Genomic DNA, 13,909 nt, shown 5'->3' on the forward strand with positions numbered 1-13,909 from the left:
ACCCAGCAATCCCACTACTGGATATATATCCTGATAAGACCATAATTCAAAAAGACACATGCACCCCGATGTTCACTGCAGCACTATTTACAACAGCCAGGACAGGAAGCAACCTATATGTCCATCAATAGAAGACTGGATAAAGAAGATGTGGTACATATATACAACAGAACATTAGCCATAAAAATTAACGAAATTGGGTCATTTGTAGAGACATGGATGGACCTAGAGTCTGTGATACAGAGTGAAGCAAGTCAGTAAGAAAAACTGTGTATTAATGCATATATGTAGAATCTAGAAAAATGGTACAGATGAACCCATTTGAAGGGCAGGAATAGAGATGCAGATGTCGAAAATGGACGTGTGGACATGGGGAGGGGGATGAATTGGGAGATTGGCATTGATATATGTGCAATGCCATGTGTAAAACAGATAGTTCATGGGAACCTGAGGAGCTCACTTCGGTGCTCTGTAGTGACCTAGATGGGTGGGAGGGAAGTCCAAGAGGGAGGGGATATGTGTATACATATAGCTGATTCACGTCACTGTAGCAGAAACTAACACAACAGTGTAAAGCAACTATACCAAAATAAAGTAAAATAAAGTAGCAATACTAAACCAACCCTGCAAGAAATATTGAAAGGTCTTCTCTAAATAGAAAAGAAGCAAAAATCTATAGGAAAGGGAAAATCACAATAGAAAAGCAAATATATAAAAGGGTTGAAGATCATTTAAACAAGCCTATACTTCGATTTAAAAAAAATCAAAAAACTGTAAAGGTGATCATAACTACAATTAACAGTAAAAGTATAAGAATGAATATGTAAATAGGACACCAAAATCACAAAATGTGAGGGAGGGGTGGATAAAAATATGGATCTTTTAGGGTTTCCCTGGTGGCACAGTGGTTGAGAGTCCGCCTGCTGATGCAGGGGACACAGGTTCATGTCCCGGTCCAGGAAGATCCCACATGCCATGGAGCGGCTAGGGCCGTGAGCCATGGCCGCTGACCCTGCGCGTCCGGAGCCTGTACTCTGCAACGGGAGAGGCCACAACAGTGAGAGGCCTGGCTACTGCAAAAAAAAAAAAAAAAAAAAAAAAAAAAAAAAATATATATATATATATATATATATATATATATAGAGAGAGAGAGAGAGAGAGAGAGAGAGAGATCTTTTAGAATGCCTTTGAACTTGTATGACTATCATTTTAAAGCAAATAGATAGGTACTTCCCTGGTGGTTCAGTGGTAAAGAATCCACCTTACAATGCAGGGGATGCAGGTTCGATCCCTGGTCAGGGAACTAAGATCCCACATGTCATGGGGCAACTAATCCTGGGCGCCACAACTACTGAGCTCACGTGCCTCAATGACAGAGGCCGCATGCCACAAACTATGGAGTCCACATGCTCTGGAATCCACACACAGAGCCCACGTGCCCTAGAGCCTGTGCGCCACAACTAGAGAAGAGAAAACTCACACAGCACAACTAGACAGAAGACCGCGCACCACAATGAAAGATCCCGCATGCCTCAGTGGAGATCCTGTGTGCCACAACTAAGACCCAACACAGCCAAAAATAAAAATAAAATAATTTTTTTAAAAAATAAATTAATCAAAAGAAATAAAGCAAATAGATATAGTTATGGGTCAACATACTTGAATATGGTAACTACAAGTCAAAAACATACAACAGATTCACAAAAACCAAAAAGAAAGTCACTCAAGCATACTCGGAAAGAAAATCGTCAAACTACAAAAGGAAAAACGAAAAAGAAGAAATAATGAAAAAAATGGTTCTGAAGAACATAGGGGCAGGACAGGAATAAAGACACAGGTAGAAAACGGACTTGAGGACATGGGGAGGGGGAAGGGTAAGCTGGTACAAAGTGAGAGAGTGACATGGATTTATATATACTACCAATGTAAAATAGATAGTTAGTGGGAAGTAGCCGCATAGCACAAGGAGATCAGCTTGGTGCTTTGTGACCACCTAGAGTGGTGGGATGGGGAGGGTAGGAGGGAGACCCAAGAGGGAGGGGATATGGGAATATATTTATACATATAGCTGACTCACTCTGTTATAAAGCAGAAACTAACACACCATTGTAAAGCAATTATACTCCAATAAAGACGTTAAAAAAAAAAAAGAACTACAAAAACAACTGGAAAACAGGATTAAAATGTCAATAAGCACATACTTACCAATAATTATTTCAAATGTCAATAGACTAAATGCTCCAATCAAAAGACACACAGTGGCAGACTGGATAAAAAACACAAAAACCTACAATATACTGCCTACAAGAAACTCACTTCAGGGTAAAAGACACAAACGGATTGAAAGTGAAGGGATGGAAAAAGATATTTCATGCAAATGGAAACAAGAAGAAAGCAGGGTCGCAATAGACTTTAAAACAATGGCCATAAAGAAAGACAAAGAAGGGCATTATATAATGATATAGGGATCAATACAAGAAGAGGATAGCACACTCATTAACATATATGCACCTAATATAGAAGCACCTAAATACAGAAAGCAAATACTAACAGACATAAAGGAAGAAATTGACAGTAATATAATAATACTAGAAGACTTTAACACTCCCACAGACATCAATGGACAGATCATCCAGACAGAATATCAATAAGGCAACAGAGGTCCTAAATGACACAACAGACCAATTGGGCTTAATTGATATCTACAGGATACTACATCCAAAAAAAAAACCCAGAACTCATATTCTTTTCAAGCCCGTATGGAACAGTCTCTAGGATAGACCACATACTAGGTCAGAAAACAAGCCACAATAAGTTTAGAGGACAGAAATTATTTCAAGCATCTTTTCTGCCAACAGGAGTATGAAACTAGAAATCAACTACAGAAAGAAAAATGGGAAAAGAATGAACACACGAAAACTAAACAACATGCTACTAAAAACCAATGGGTCAGTGATAAACTGAAAGAAGAAATCAGAAACGCCTAAAGACAAATAAAAATGAAAACACAGGGCTTCCTTGGTGGTGCAGTGGTTAAGAATCCACCTGTCAAGACAGGGGACACGGGTTCGAGCCCTGGTCCGGGAAGATTCCACATGTCGCAGAGCAACTAAGCCCGTGCACCACAACTACTGAGCCTGAGCTCTAGAGCCCATAAGCCACAACTACTGAGCCCACACGCCACAACTACTGAAGCCCATGCACCTAGAGCCTGCACTCCGCAACAAGAGAAGCCACTGCAATAAGTAACCCGCACACTGCAACAAAGAGTAGCCCCCACTCGCTGCAACTAGAGAAATCCTGCATGCAGCAATGAAGACCCAACACAGTCAGAAATGAAAATAAAATAAATAAATTTATTTTTAAAATGAAAACACAACCATATAAAATCTATGAGATGCAGCAAAAGCAATGCTAAGCGGGAAGTTCATAGCGATATAGGCCTTCCTCAAGAAATAAGAAAAATCTCAAATAAGCAGCCTAACCTACCAGCTAACAGAATTGAAAAAGAACAAACAAAACCCAAATCAGCAGAAGGAAGAAAATAATAAAAATCAGAGAGGAAATAAATAAAATAGAGATTAAAAACAATAGGAAAAATCAATAAAACCAAGAGCTGGTTTTTTGAAAAGATAAACTAAATCAACAAACCTCTATCTAGGCTCACCAAGAAGAAAAGAGAGAGGACCCAAATAAAATAAGAAATGAAAGAGGGGAAATAACAACTGATAACCACAGAAATACAAAAAATCATAAGAGAACATTATGAACAGTTATATGCCAACAAATTGAACAACCTAGAAGAAATGGACAAGGTTCTAGAAACATACAGCCTGCCAAAACTGAGTCAAAAAGAAACAGATAATTTGAACAGACTGATCACTAGAAGTGAAATAAAATCTGTGATTTAAAAAAAACAAAAACAAACAAAAAAACTCCCTCTAAACAAAAGTCAAGGACCAGACAGCTTCACTGGATATTCTACCAAACATACAAAGAAAAACTTATACCTAACCTGCTCAAACTGTTCCAAGATTTGAAGAGGAGGGAACACTCCCAAATTCATTCTATGAAGCTACCATTGCCATGATACCAAAACCAAAGACATTACAAAAAACAAAATTACAGCCAATATCTTTGGTGAATATAGATGCAAAAATCCTCCACAAAATATTAGGAAACGGAATCCAACAATATATAAAAAGGATCATACACCACTATCAAGTTGGATTCATTCCAGGGTCGCAAGGATGGTTCAACATATACAAATCAATGTGATATACCACACTAACAAAAGAAAAGACAAAAATCATATGATCATCTCAATAGACATAGAAAAAGCATTTGACAAAATTCAACATCTATTCATGATAAAAACTCTCATCAAAGTGGATATAGAGGGAACAAATCTCAACATAATAAAAGCCATTTACAATAACCCCAGAGCCAACATAATACTTAACGGTGAAAAGCTAAAAGCCTTCCCACTAATTTCAGGGAAAAGACAAGGATGCCCACTCTCTCCACTACTATTCAAAAAAATATCGGAAATCCTAGCCACAGGAATCAGACAAGAAGTAAAAGGCTTCCAAATTGGAAGGGAAGAGGTAATAAAACTGTCACTATTTTTAGATGACATGATACTCTATATAGAGAAACTTAAAGTCTCCACACAAAAACTATTAAAGTAAATGAATTCATCAAGGTAGCAGGATACAAGATTAATATACAGAAATCTGTTGCATGTCTTTACACTAATAATGTAATATTAGAAAGTAAAAAGAAATCCCATTTAATATTGTGTCAAAAAATACCTAGGAATAAACAATCAAGGAAGTGAAAGACCTATACACTGAAAACTATAAAACATTGATAAAGAAAACTGAGGGTAATTTAAAGAAACGGAAAGATAACCCATGCTCTTGGATTGGAAGAATGTAATACTGTTAAAATGGCATCATACTATCCAAAGCAATCTAAAATTTAAAGCAATCACTATCAAAATACCCATGACATTTTTCACAGAACTAGAATAATCCTAAAATTTATATGGAACCACAAGAGACCCTGAACTGCCAAAGCAATCCTGAAGAAAAGAATAAAGCTGGAGACATAACCCTTCCAGACTTCAGACTATACCACAAAGCTACAGAAATCACAGTAATCAAAGCAGCGTGCAATTGGCACAAAAACAGACAAACAGCTCAATGGAACAGAATTGAGAGCCCAGAAATAAACCCATGCACCTATGGCGAGCTAATCTATGTCAAAGGGAGCAATAAAAGTCAATGGAGAAAAGACAACCTCTTCAAAAAGTGGTATTGGACAGCTCGACAGCTGCATGTAAATCCATTAAACTAGAACACTCCCTCACACCATACACAAAAATAAACTCACAATGGTTCAAAGACCTAAATATAAGACAGGACACCATAAAACTCCTAGAAGAGAACATAGACAAAATATTCTCTGACGTAAATCATACTAATTTTTTCTTAGCTCAATCTCCCAAGGCAAAAGAAATAAAAGCAAAAATAAACAAATTGAACCTAGTCAAAAGCTCTTGCACAGTAAAGGAAACCATTAACAAAATGAAAAAACAACCCACGTACTGGGAGAAGATATTTGCAAACAATATGACCAATAAGAAGTTAATATACAAAATATATAAACAGTCCATGCAACTTAATATCAAAAAACAAACAACCTAATCAAAAAACAGGCAGAAGACCTAAACAGACATTTTTCCAAAAAAGACATACAGATGGCCAAAGTCACATGAAAGGATGCTCCACATCCCTAATTATTAGAGAAATGCAAATCAAAACTACAGTGAGGTATCACCTCACACCAGTCAAAATGGCTATCACTAAAAAGTCTATAAATAACAAATGCTGGAGAGGGTGTGGAGAAAAGGGAACCCTCCTACACTGTGGGTGGGAATGTAAGTTGGTAGAGCCACTATGGAGGTTCCTTAAAAAACTAAAAATAGAGTTACCATATGATCCAACAATTCCACTCCTGGGCATAAATCTGGAGAAAACTCTAATTCGAAAAGATACACGCACCCCAGTGTTCACAGCAGCACTATTTACAATAGTCGAGACATGGAAGCAACCTAAATGTTCACTGACAGATGAATGGGTAAAGAAGATGTGGTATGTATATGTGTGTGTGTGTGTGTGTGTGTGTGTGTGTGTGTGTGTGTGTGTGTGTGTGTAATATTACTCAACCATAAACAAGAATGAAATAATGCCATTTGCAGCAACATGGATGGGCCTAGAGATTATCATACTAAGTCAAGTAAGTCAGAAAGAGAAAGACAAATGCCTTATGATACCACTTATATGTGGGATCCAAAATATGATAAAAATAAACTTATCTACAAAACAGAAACAGACTCACAGATGTAGAAAAAAAACGTATAGTTACCAAAGGGGAAAGAAGGTGGGAGAGGGATAAATTAGGAGTTTGGGACTAGCAGATACAAACTACTAATATATAAAATAAACAACAAGGTCCTAGTGTATACCAGCTGGTATACTGAATCACATTGCTGTATACCACACACTAACACAACATTAAAAATCAACTATAATTCAATTTTAAAAATTTTTAAATAAAAAAATAAAAAGTAAAAAAAAATTGAAGTGTATCTCTTGTCTACAGTACTAAAAATAAGATGTGTTATATACATATATACAATGGAATATTACTCAGCCTTAAAAAATGAAATATTGGGACTTTCCTGGTGGTCCAGTGGTTAAGAATCTGTCTTGCAATGCAGGGGATGCTGGTTCAACCCCTGGTCGGGAAACTAAGATCCCACAGGCCGCAGGGCAACTAAACCCATGTGCCGCAACTACAGAGCCCACATGCTCTGGAGCCCATGCACCACAACTAGAGAGCCCGCATGCCACAACTACTGAGCCCACGCACTCTGGAGTCCACACGCCTCAACTAGAGAGAAGTCTGCACACTGCAACAAAGAGCCCTCGTGCCTCAATGAAGGATCCCGCATGCTGCAACTAAGACCCGATGCAGCCAAAAAATAAACAAATAAATATTTTTTAAAATGAAATATTGCCATTTACAGCAACATGGATGAACCTAGAGAATATCACACTTAGTGAAGCAAATCAGAGAAAGACAAATATTATATGTTATTACTTACATGTGGAATCTAAAAAAATAATGCAAATGAATCTATATACAAAACAGGAGGGACTTCCCTGGTGGTCCAGTGGTTAAGACTTTGCCTTCCAATGCAGCGGGTGCGGGTTTGATCCTTGGTTGGGGAGCTAAGATCCCACATGCCTTGCGGCCAAAAAACCCAAAACATAAAAAAAAGAAGTAATATTGCAACAAATTCAATAGAGACTTTTAAAATGGTCCACATCAAAAAATATTAAAAAAAACAAACAAAACAGGAACAGACTCACAGACAGAGAAAGCAAACTTATGGTTACCAAAGGGGAGGAGAGAGGAGGGCAAAGTAGGAGTATGGGATTAACAGATACACACTACTATATGTAAAATGAACAATAAGGATTTACTGTATAGCACAAGGAATTATATTCAATATACTGTAATAACCTATAGTGGTAAATAATCTGAAAATACATATATATAAGTGAATCACCTTGCGGTACACCTGAAACTAATGCAATATTGTATCAGCTATACTTCAATTTTAAAAAAATAAAGAAAAAAGGCATCTGCCTTTATTTGCTTCATTTTTACCCTTGCTTCATGTACTGAGTGATAATGATGTTAAAATAGTATGACCAGCATTTATGTTGTTCCAGACCCTATTTGTTTAATCTTTACCACTACCTCTGAAGGTTAGAGATTACTATCTCCATTTTACAGATGAGAAAACTAAAATCGAGAAGATCAAGTGGTTGCCCAAGGTCACACAGCCAATAAGCCTCAGAACTTGGATTCTGACTCAGGTCAGTGTGGCTGGAAGCCCTGCCCTCTCTAGACAAGAGGGTCACACCCCAGAGTGGTGCCTCCATTTACAGAGCCTTCACTAAGTGTCAGTACTGGGCTGAGCCCTTGAACCACATTTTTAATTTATTCTGCAAAGCACACTTACAGGGACTTCCCTGGTGGTGCAGTGGTTAAGAATCCGCCTGCCAGTGCAGGGGACATGGGTTCGATCCCTGGTCCGGGAGGATCCCACATGCCGCGGAGCAACAAAACCTGTGCGCTGAGCCTGTGCTCTAGAGCTCGCGAACCACAACTACTGAGCCCACGTGCCACAACTACTTAAGCCCACATGCCTAGAGCCTGTGTTCCGCAACAAGAGAGGCCACCGCAACGAGAAGCTCGTGCACCACAATGAAGAGTAGCCCCCGCTCACGCAACTAGAGAAAGCCCGCGTGCAGCAATGAAGAGCAAACGCAGCCAAAAATAAATAAATAAATAAATGATTTTTAAAACCCCACACTTACAAGGTGAGTGTAATCATTCCCACTGTACCACAAGAAAACTGAACATAGAAATTAAATAACTTGATTAAGGTTACAGAGCTAGTAAGGGCAGAATTGCAATGTATTGGGTCGCTACAGAAAGATATTAGGGAAAAACCCAAACAAACTTTTTGGGTTTGGCCAACCCAATAAACTCTGGCCCATCAACTTCAAAGCCCACCTCACAGGGTACCTAGCACAGAAAAATGCTCTAGTGAATGGAGAGGTGTGTCCTCCCTGTCCCCTAGCAACAGTGACAAGAAAGTGATATAATATTTATCAGGTAAGAATCTTCTGGGTCACAGCCTTTCATAAGGCTGTTATATATATTTTGAAATAACACATAAAATGAGGGAACTCATAGATAGTGAAGGAGAGGCCTGGGTTGGCTGCATTTATTTTCTTTTTAGTCTCTGAACCATGGCCAAAAGTTTCTCAGCTTTAAAACCAAAACTATTATCTATTTAGTCTTGATTCTAAAGCCAAACTCTCACTGCCAGTCCACTCTATAACCAATTGCCTGATTCTTCTTAGAGAAGACCCCTCAAATATCCTGGATTAGATTCCTCAAACTCTTCAAGTTTATCAAATAGACTAAAAACTTGACCAGAGCTAAACGGAAATTAATGCTCAGCATGGTACTGGGCAAAAGTGAGTGTTCATGGAATGAGGAAATAAGCCACAAATGAAACACCAAGTTGTCAATGCAATTTATATAACTTTAAAATTTTAACATAATTTCAAACTTACAGAAAAGTCGCAAAAGCAGAACAAAAAATTCCTACACACCTTTACCCAAATTGGCTACTTGTTAACGTTTTGCCCCCTTTGCTTCATTCATTACAATGTAATTTTATAAACATGATAATGCAGAATAAAATGATTTCATAGCAATTATAATTAATCAATATTTTTTAAGATGGTTCAAACTCAAGTTAAAGGGAACAGCACTTTGCTGCCAGGATCACCAAGGACAAATCTAACCACAGCCTTGAATTGCAAAGCTCACTGGACTCAACCAAATCTGAAGCCCATACATAACGATGGGTGACCTAGGTCAGGACACTCGAAAGTTTCCAAAGTGACCATGGTGATATCCATTTCAACATGAGCTTTTTTTCCAAAGGGGACTCACTCTCATGGCCTTTGAAAAAATAAATTATTATTGTTAAAACAATATTTTTTTAAAAACGTTGCAAATGAAAAATGGACTCCTACCCAAAAAGTAACTGAATGACAAAAATCAAACCCCCCAACTTTCCGGCAATAGCAACCAATATGGCTACCACCCAGAAATCTCTTTCTGTTGTGACATTTGAATCTCCATTTCCTCCGGAAATAACAACAAAGCAGTTTCATTCCGATTATTTGGTATTTCTCAAAGCTAACCACGAGAGCCTACATGACCTCACGACCTTCCACATTTGATTCCACAGATAATCGCAATAATCACGTACCTGTGATTCCCGTAAAGGGCTGCATGTGGACAGACTTCCTTTTGGGGCTTAGAGAGGCAGTTGGATTATAACTGGTTCATGTGGTGCAAAAGCTGTGGAGGAATGGGCTAAAACCACAGTCCTGGTGCAGACTGGATGGCACCTGGGCACAGCTTTGTTGGAGGAGGACATCACCTGAGTACACAGCCTTCCCTGGGAGAATGCACTGTACAAACTCTTCACCAAGTGGTTATGCAGACACCTGACAGCAAGCAGATGCATTTCCTGGCTTCCTCAATTTGTTTCTGGTTGCCTTCAGCTCCTGCAAATACAACCTGGATTCCCTCAGTAAATATCGGCCAGTGAAGTCACATGAAAAGATCGCTCCAATTCACTCTCACTGGTGGGTTTCCAAGGGTAAAACAATACAGTCCGTGTCTTCTCAGTCATGAGAAAACCATTGTCACTGAATCTCCCTGGGATGCTTCCTACATCCAACCAAACAAAGGGAGCAACAGCTGAGGTTTTCAGATGAAAAACAAATGTGTCCCCTTGCTGAGAGATGGTGGCCTGAAAGAAAAAGATAAATGAAGTGAAGGAGGAGGGCAGAGCTCTCTATTCTATATACAGCGCCTATCAGAACATCAATGCGGCTAACAAGGAGTGCATTTCCTACAACTTCGGTTCTGCAACTGCTAAAGTCATACATTCCATGCACTGTGTCAGATGCTAAAAAATACATGGAAATGCATTGAAGGCTGTGGAAAATTACCAAATTGTAATCTCAAACCGGGGGGGGGGGAAATAGGTAGTCTCCAATTATTAAGGAGAATATTTCACATGAATCTCAAAGCTCTGTAGCTTTTACAGCTTTATATCTTTTTCTCAGGGTCTCATCAAGAGAGGCACATTTCTGCACCAGGGCTGGGTGGTTTAAATGACTTTCTCAGAATGTGTGTCGAGCTGGCTGCAGGGCACAGCCATGGCGCTCACCGTCTAGTCTTCTGGGGAGATCCTGCAATCCAGGCAGCCGCCGGCCGGGCATCTCCAAAAGCTCTACCACTAGAGCTCCCTCTCTTTTATTGCATCTTCAGTAAAGTCACATTATTAGCACTTTTTTTTTTTTAATTCAGCTCAAATTAATTTGCTTTTCATATTACTCTTGACAGATTTACTAATGTTCATTCTTAGGTATCTATCACATTGTACTTATTTAGAATTTTTCAAGTATTCGTTTTATTTAATCTGAACCATCTAAATTAAATTATTTATTTTCCTATTCACTTGGATATAAGTCCATCCAACTTTGAAATATTTGAAAAAAATCTTCATAATGTGAATTCTCAGCTTTGTAATCTGACCCTTAACTTTCTTACTTTAATTTTTTTTCCTTTTTTTTAAATTCATTTTTATTGGAGTATAGTTGCTTTACGTTAGCACTTTTAACATGTGTGAATCCCCCACGATATCAGCAAAGGAGAGCACAGTTTAAGTCTTGTCATTCATTAGGCTCTTAGCACAGGCAGAGAGTGAGGCAGAGCTGCTTCCTGGAGGCTGGAGGTTTGTGAGCCTCTCTCACTGTGAGTACACAGTTGAGTGGGACCTGGTATTCAAGCCATGCATCTGTCATGAAACATGACTCTTCAACATGCATACATGCCACGCCATAGGTTTGACATTATAGGTTATGTGTGACATAAAGAATTTCCAAGGGCAATTTTTACTAGATATAACTTAGCCTGAGACAGCATGCAGAGTACTGAGTTATTAACAAGAAACCCTACGTTGGTAGAAGCAAAAAAGAAACAACATGTATTAGGTAGCTCTCAGAGGGTCAGAGATGCAGGCTTGAAGTCAGATGTCAAATTCCCAAATCAAACCACTCACCTATTCTGATGAAGACCCTAAAGCAGTTGCAGGCTCACAGTTTACACGGCTGCCCCTGGCCGCCACCAAGCCTGCAGGGAAGCCTCAGCTACCCTGTCCCAAGGCCAACACCAGAAGGGACACTGGCACCTGCCCACTCTCGTTGTTGCCTTCTTCTGATTGGAAACCTCATCTCTGCGTATCTGACTGCAGAGCCCAGAGCTCAAGCTTGTACTCTGGCTTCAGGGACACAGGGAGGAAAAGCCAGGGCCCAGCAACCTCCTGAGGATAGTACATCCGAGTGCCTAGCCTACGTTAAGCCTACAATAACGTTAACTATCCTTACTATTATTACTGTTACTGTTATTATATCCCTTTAGGATAGGCAAAGTCTCATTGAAATCCAACTGAGGTAGGACAAAGGAAGAAATCCTACTTCTCCCCCAGTCATCTCAAAGTAATGGAGGCCCAGATGAGGAAAGAAAGATTTTGAAATCCTGTCTGGAGACTGCAAATTTGTCTACTACATAGTTTTGTGGTTTTTCTCTGGAAAGAAGTTATGTAAATGTATGTCATTTCCTTCATATTTGCCCTATATCAGTTGTTACAGATAGATTTCATTATGGGCATATTTCATTATTAATTGGGAAGGAAGCTATGCTTTCATTTCAGGGACTGAGTTTTGATATGATTTCCAAAGCAAATGTAAAAAATCCTCTCATTTAAGTCTTTTCAACGAAATCTAAAACAAACTTAAAATTGACTAAAAACAGAATGAAAATATTTTTTTTAGAAAGTTTCAGTCACTACATGGAGAGGGGGGAAAGGGAAGGAAAGGTTTTCAATCAACTAGACAGATTCCAAATTTTCTAGCTACACAATTTTTATAACAACACATCCTATCCTGATCGTCCCTTTTTTTCCCTTGGCAGTGATAAAGAGATCTGGTGTTTGAGCAACATGGAAGCAATAAATTAGAGAGTAGAGTGAAAAGTTTTTAAATGAATAGACTCTCCTTAAAAATGTAAAATTAAGAGTGCTTCTACCGGGCTCCAATGTTTCCTGGCTACGGACTTGAAACACGTTACTCGGTCCCTCCAAACAGGTTTGCTCACTTGTATATGCAGATGAAAATACTTCACGGTTGATGCAGTAAAGCCCCCAGGACAGACAGAGCCTGGAACCTAGAGGAGGAGCAGTCAGTGGTGATGACTCCTGCCGCCTCACCCGCCACTGCACCAGCCCGACTAGGGAGATGTGATGGGACAGCAGGAGTGGCAGGAACCTTAAGCTTTGACAAATGCTGAATTAGAAATAAAAATTACTTGCTCTTTGTTTCCACTGGGAAGGGGCAAATTTCCCCGGGTCCCAGGTAAGCTCAGTACCAAGGAGAAATTTTGCTAAAAAGCAGGACAGTTTCACAAAGCCACGGTGACCCCAGACCACTGGTGCTTACAGTGATATTTGCCTTGTGGAGCCCCTTGGCCTCCTTTGGTGAGGACAAGAAGTGGTAGTTGGTTGGGCTCAAGAGCTCCCTGTCAGTTGACAGGTAAAAGGAAACCACACAGCTTTGTTGTGTACAATTTGTACATCCTCTTAATAATTCAGCTACTGGCTTATCATAGAGAAGAGCAGACTCCCCTGCTTTCATCACAAAAGGCTTAGTGGTCTCAGAGCACACGGGCTCCAGGGAACTCCATGTGTGGACCCTCACCTGGGGAGAAACAAGACAGAAGAAAACCAAACACTCTTAGTTACTATTTTTTTTAGAGAATAATAGTAGTAATAATAGATGAAAGTCAGAATAGCAGAACTGGTTAAGAGACTGTGAAACTTGGCTTTAACCTCAGCCCCACCAAGTACTTGTCATGTAACCAAGAAGTTAACTTCTCAAAGTATCCATTTCTTCAAACGTAAAATGAGAATAATAACAGCACTAACTCCACAGGCTGTTGTGAGAATTAAGCAATTTATGGAAGGCACAGGACCTGGCGCATTATAGTTAATTCTTAGACTTGACCTGTTCTCAAATGTCCTCCTAACTGTAGCCACCCAAGACTTCTATGAGTTTCTATCCTTTCTTTTACCTAAAATTGTTTTAAATACAAGTTCATTTTTCCACATATATAT

General features: G+C 39.1%; 1 protein-coding gene across 11 annotated transcripts in view; it reads right to left on the reverse strand.

The window, feature by feature from the left end:
- The window catches only part of MANBA (mannosidase beta), a 167,172-nt gene that overhangs the window by 30,770 nt on the left and 122,493 nt on the right, over nt 1–13,909 (reverse strand). For 9 of the 11 annotated variants that reach the window (XR_010840973.1, XR_010840969.1, XR_010840977.1 and 6 more), the window contains 2 exons: nt 13,236–13,493; nt 9,935–10,483 (listed from right to left, as the gene is read on the reverse strand). Coding sequence is in view for 1 of the 11 variants with exons in the window: in XM_059067307.2 (XP_058923290.1) it covers nt 10,259–10,483; nt 13,236–13,493 (483 nt within the window). In the remaining 10 variants the exon portion in view is untranslated. Of the gene's footprint in view, nt 1–9,175; nt 10,484–10,906; nt 13,494–13,909 lie in introns of those variants that run through there. The other 2 variants (XR_010840976.1, XM_059067307.2) reach the window with 2 other exon arrangements.

Source organism: Kogia breviceps, chromosome 6, assembly GCF_026419965.1.
Source record: "Kogia breviceps isolate mKogBre1 chromosome 6, mKogBre1 haplotype 1, whole genome shotgun sequence".
NCBI lineage: Eukaryota > Metazoa > Chordata > Mammalia > Artiodactyla > Physeteridae > Kogia > Kogia breviceps.